Source organism: Muntiacus reevesi, chromosome 9, assembly GCF_963930625.1.
Source record: "Muntiacus reevesi chromosome 9, mMunRee1.1, whole genome shotgun sequence".
In the NCBI taxonomy this organism is placed as follows: Eukaryota; Metazoa; Chordata; class Mammalia; order Artiodactyla; family Cervidae; genus Muntiacus; species Muntiacus reevesi.
This window is the reverse complement of record NC_089257.1, coordinates 45,494,536-45,500,390: the sequence shown is the minus strand read 5'-3', so window position 1 is coordinate 45,500,390 and position 5,855 is coordinate 45,494,536. Positions and strand designations below refer to the sequence as shown.

Below are 5,855 nucleotides of genomic sequence, written 5' to 3'. Positions count from 1 at the left end.
TTTATAGCTTCTGGTCTTACATTTAGGTCTTTAATCCATTTTGAGTTTATTTCAGTGTATGGTGTTAGGAAGTGTTCTTATTTCATTCTTTTACATATAGCTGTCCAGTTTTCCCAGCACCACTTATTGAAGAGGCTTTCTTTTCCCCCTTGTATATTCTTGCCTCCTTTGTCAAAAATAAGGTACCCATAAGTGCATTGGTTTATCTCTGGGCTTTCTATATTGTGCCATTGGTCTATGTTTCTGTTTTTGTGCAAGTACCATACTGTCTTGATGACTGTAGCTTTGTAGTATAATCTGAAGTCAGGAAGGTTGATTCTTCCACCTCCATTCTTCCTTCTCAAGACTGCTTTGGCTATTCAGGGTCTTTTGTGTTTCCATATGAATTGTGAAATTTTTTGTTCTAGTTCTGTGAAAAATGCCATTGGTAATTTGATAAGGATCACATTGAATCTGTAGACTGCATTTAGTAGTATAGTTTTTTTTTTTTTCACAATATTGATTCTTCCTACCCAGGAACATGGAATATCTCTCCACCTGTTTATGTCATCTTTCATTTCTTTCATTAGTGTCTTAAAATTTTCTGTGTACAGTTCTTTTCTCTCCTTAGGTAAGTTTATTTCTAGATATTCAATTCTTTTTGTTGCAGTGGTGCATGGGATTTATGCCATAATTTCTCTTTCTGATTTTTCATTGTTAGTATATAGAAGGGCAAATGATTTCTGTGTACTCATTTTGTATCCTGCAACTTTGCTAAATTCACTGATTAGCTCTAGTAATTTTCTGGTACTATCTTTAGGGTTTTCTATGTACAGTATCATGTCATCTACAAACAGTGAGAACTTTACTTCTTCTTTTCTAATCTGGATTACTTTTATTTCTTTTTCTTCTCTGATTGCTGTAGCTAGAACTTCCAGAACTATGTTGAATAATAGTGGTAAAACTGGACACCCTTGTCTTGTTGCTGATCTTAGGGGGAATGCTTTTAGTTTTTCACCATTGAGAATAATCTTTGCTGTAGGCTTATCACATATGGCCTTTATTTTTTGAGGTAGGTTCCTTCTATGCTGATTTTTTGAAGAGTTTTCATCATAAAAGGGTGCTGAACTTTGTCAAAGGCTTTTTCTGCTTCTATTGAGATGATCATATGGTTTTCTATCTTTAAGTTTGTTAATATGGTGTTTCACATTGATTGGTTTGCATGTATTGAGGAATCCTTGCATTCCTGGAATAAACCCAGATTGATCATGGTGTATGAGCTTTTCGATGTTGTGCTGAATTCTGTTTGCTAAAATTTTGTTGAGGATTTTTGCATCTATGTTCATTAGTGATACTGGCCTGTAGTTTTCTCTTTTTGTGTTGTCTTTGTCTGGTTTTAAAAATATGGAATGTTTCATAAATTTGCATGTCATCCTTGTGCAGTGACCATGCTAATCTCTGTATCATTCTAATGTTATTATATATGTTGCCAAAGAGAGCACCCATTCTTATTTTTTAAAGTTTTCTTTTACTTTGAATCTGAGTTAATTACTTGCTTAATTAGCTATTCAGTGGTGACAGTGGTTTAGTCACTAAGTCATGTCTGACTCTTGTGACACCATGGACTGTAGCCCGCAGGGCATGATACTAAAAAAAAGAGAGAATTGAGATTCAAGGCATCTGAATTTTGTTTAAACATATGTAATAAAATATCTTTGAAGCTTGCTTTCATTAGCTATAAAATGAGGGACTCAGATAAGATACTTGCTAAGAGTAAATACCTATATTTGGATCTACAATATGCTTAGTGCTGTCATAAATGCTTTATATGTAATATTTACTCTTTAAAACACACCTATCATATAGACACTATTACTATAGGCATCATTTTAGAGATGAGGAAAGAGGCATAAAGAATTTGATTCACTTTCCCATGGTCACCCACCTAGTAAATGACAGAATATGATATGAACTGAGGCAAGGCCCCTTTATGTAAAGCAATATTCCCTTATTTTAGTGATTTATGATTTTTCTTTATAATTTATATTGTTGGTTAAATTATAAAGTTCTGAAGGCAGCAATTTTGTTTTATGGTCATTTGTATTTTCACATCAACAAACACAAATTTTTTAAATTGAAAACCATTAGGCAAAACATAGGGGGTTCCCTGGGGGGTCAGACAGTAAAATATATGCCTGCAATCCAGGAGACCTAGGTTTGATCCCTGGGTTGTAAAGTTCCCATGGACAAGGGCATGACAACCCACTCCAGTATTCTTGCCTGGAGAATCCCATGGGCAAAGGACCCAGGCAAGCTACAGTCCATGGGGTTGCAAAGAGTTAGACACGGCTGAGTGACTGAACTGAACTGAAGGGAATGGTTACAGGGATTAGTGATACACTTTTCTCTGTCCATGCTAAATACCGACAAATTTAGGAGCCCATACTGCCTTCAGTTCTGTTCAGTTTAGTCACTCTGTCGTGTCCAACTCTTTGCGACCCCATGAACCGCAGCACGCCAGGCCTCCCTGTTCATCACCGACTCCCGGAGTTTACTCAAATTCATGCCCATCGAGTTGGTGATGCCATCCAGCCATCTCATCCTCTGTCGTCCCCTTTTCCTCCTGCCCCCAATCCCTCCCAGCATCAGGGTCTTTTCCAGTGAGTCAACTCTTCGCAGGAGGTGGCCAAAGTACTGGAGTTTCAACCTCAGCATCAGTCCTTCCAATGAACACCCAGGATTGATCTCCTTTAGGATGGACTGGTTGGATCTCCTTGCAGTCCAAGGGACTCTCAAGAGTCTTCTGCAACTCCATAGTTCAAAAGCATTAATTTTTCGGCACTCAGCTTTCCTCACAGTCCAACTCTCACATCCATACATGACCACTGGAAAAACCACAGCCTTGGCCTGATGGACCTTTGTTGGCAAAGTAATGTCTCTGCTTTTAAATATGCTATCTAGGTTGGTCATAGCTTTCCTTCCAAGGAGTAAGAGTCTTTTAATTTCATGGCTGCAGTCACCATCTGCAGTGATTTTGGAGTCCCCAAAAATAAAGTCTGACACTGTTTCCACTGTCTCCCCACCTACTTCCCATGAAGTGATGGGACCAGATGCCACGATCTTAGTTTTCTGAATGTTGAGATTTAAGCCAAGTTTTTCACTCTCCTCTTTCACTGCTTTAGGGGCATGCAAAATGAAGTGAATAAATGAGAACTATTTTGTACTTAAGGGATTATAGACTTTTTTTTTCTATTAAATGGAGTTAGATTTGTCTTAAACACAATAAATGTCAACAGAACTTCCTGTCTGCAAGTTCACATTTCAAACAGTTTCATACTTTTCCCAAAGTAAGTCAACTTGGTGCAAATTTACAGAGTAAATATGCCACGAATTTTACTCTGGAATGTATTGCCACAGAAATGTCAAATAAGAAAAAAAATAAGTGCATAACAAGCAAGCAGTAGAATTTGATAGGTGTGATGCTAGGTCTAATCTATTTCTATATTGCTTTCTCTCCACTGTGTTTTTCAACAGCCCTTTCAATAGCTGGTTTTTGTCCTAGTGGAGATGTGAATAGATGCAGAGAGGAATCCCAAACATGGAACTGCTTGTTCCCCACTTAATAAATTTAGTTATACCTCAAAACGTCTACAGAATGCAGTTCTGACGCCCATAGTCTTGTGGAAGGTCCGACTAAGGGCATTCTTCACCTCATTATTTCTCAAGCTGTAGATGATAGGGTTCAGCATGGGAGTTACAACTGTGTAGCACAGTGATAGCACTTTTTTGCTCTCAGGAGAATTATTGGACTTTGGACGGAAGTAGGTGAGGCTTAAAGATACATAGAAGAGGGAGACAACAAGGAGGTGGGATGAGCAGGTAGAGAAGGCTTTATGCTTCCCCTTTGCCGATGGAATCTTCAGGATGGCAGCAGCAATGCGAGTGTAGGAATATAGGATCAGCAAACAGGGTATCATGACAACCAGAATGGTTCCAAGGATGGCATAGACCTCAAACAGTGCTGTGTCTGCACAGACCAGCCTCAGCACAGGCGGGCTGTCACAGAAGAAGTGGTTCACCTTGTTGATGCCACAGAATGGAAAGCTGAAGAGCCACGTGGTCTGCACAGTAGCCATGGGAATGCCTGGAAACCAGGAGACAGCTGCCAGTTTGGCACGTGTCCTTGGATTCATGATGACTGGGTAGTGCAAGGGACTGCAGATGGCTACATAGCGGTCATAGGCCATAGTGGCCAGGAGGAAGCATTCAGAAACCCCAAAGAAGAAGAGGAAATACATCTGAGTGGCACAGCCAAGAAAGGAGATGGTTGTGTTCTGAGCAATCAGGGTCCCCAGCATCTTGGGCACAATGACCAGGTTGAAGCCAATCTCCAAGAAGGACAAGTTTCTGAGGAAGAAGTACATGGGGCTGTGCAGCATGGGGTCAGCCAAGGTAACCAGAATGATGAGGCTGTTTCCCAACAGAGTGGCCAGGTAGATGAACAGAAATGTCATGAAGAGTAATGACTGTATTTCAGTAGGTAAGGAAGAGAAACTCATGAGGATAAACTCACTTACTCTTGTCCAGTTTCCTTCAACCATTGATATAGGAATGAACCCCCAGCTGTGGTCATGGAGAGAGACTCTTGATTGGAAGAGTCAGATTCTAGATTTGTTGTTGGGATTCCTTTTAGTGTCAGGGAAAGAAGCACAATAAGGATCTCAGCTGTAAGAGAAAAGGTCTTGTGTTATCTGAGAATAAAGACATAAGGAAGCAAGACCCGAGCCTGGGTTCCGAAATGGGTAATGTCTCATCTTTCCCCAGTCTTACACTTTATGATTCATTTCCCACTTAGTTACTGTATTTGCTAAAACAATTTGGATCATATCCACACACACTCATTTTCTGAAGCACACTTAATACCCTCATAGTGTGGTTAAGTTAGAGGGGTCCTGAGGCAATTGGGTGGAGTCAGATGGAAAAACAATAGAAAATTTCTATTTATACCTATTATGTCTCCCCCTTCTTCAAAGATTCATGGTGTTTGATTCTCCACCTATTTCTAAAAATAATGCTAACTTTAAAAAACATTTATTTATTTGTTTATTCATTTATTTGGCTGTTCTAGGTCTTATCTGCCGCATGAGGGATGTAGTTCCCTGATCAGGAATCTAACTTGGCCACCTGCATTGGAAAGGCAGATTCTTAGTCACTGGACCACCAAGGAAGTCCCAGTAATTTCTTTTTTGTACATATTTAAGGACTGTAATCCTAAAAGAACTTTAGAGGGTATATAAATAGAAAAATTCAACTGTTTTATCATGTTTTGTTTTGAGGTGACTCAAAGTAGTAGAAAAAGTGGCAAGCAGATGCAAAGAAAGGATGTAGCAGTTTTAAGGCAAGTCTTCCCCCTTTTCAATGTACAAGCAGTAGAGTACTTCATGTCATATAATGCTTATTCTTTCTTGTCTAATCAGATTATGAGGTGACTACCTTAAGATATTTCTCCTCAGTTCAGCAAAGTTATAATTGACAGTTGATTATCAGGACCCAGAATATCCACTGGCTTTCAAAATTAAAATCTGAGAGGAGTATTTTAATATACCTAAGTAGATAGTGAGTGTGTCCCAAGAGTTCCAACTACTTCTCTTTCTAGACTGGACAAATCAAAAAAAGAAAAAGAAACAGATTCTCACAAAAATTCTGCAAAAATTATGAGGACCATTAGAGTCAACGTGCAAGAAAAACTGTTTTGAGTAAACCACCTGGTTTATATGAATAAGAGATAGAACCTCAAATGATATGAAAAAATTCAATATACATTCTACTTCTTTTGAGGCACTGGTGATATGATGAATGATTGCCTCCTTTAACTT

General features: G+C 38.9%; 1 protein-coding gene and 1 non-coding gene across 2 annotated transcripts; both read right to left on the bottom strand.

The window, feature by feature from the left end:
• Window positions 1-1,377: 1,377 nt before the first annotated feature.
• LOC136176098 (U6 spliceosomal RNA) lies at window positions 1,378-1,481 on the bottom strand. The gene has a single exon (XR_010664479.1). It is a non-coding gene; the product is annotated as a U6 spliceosomal RNA (small nuclear RNA).
• Window positions 1,482-3,611: 2,130 nt separating this feature from the next.
• On the bottom strand, window positions 3,612-4,580 carry LOC136175908 (olfactory receptor 10A5-like). Its single transcript, XM_065946094.1, has one exon. It carries the CDS (start codon window positions 4,578-4,580, stop codon window positions 3,612-3,614), a length of 969 nt encoding a protein of 322 aa, XP_065802166.1.
• Window positions 4,581-5,855: the final 1,275 nt, after the last annotated feature.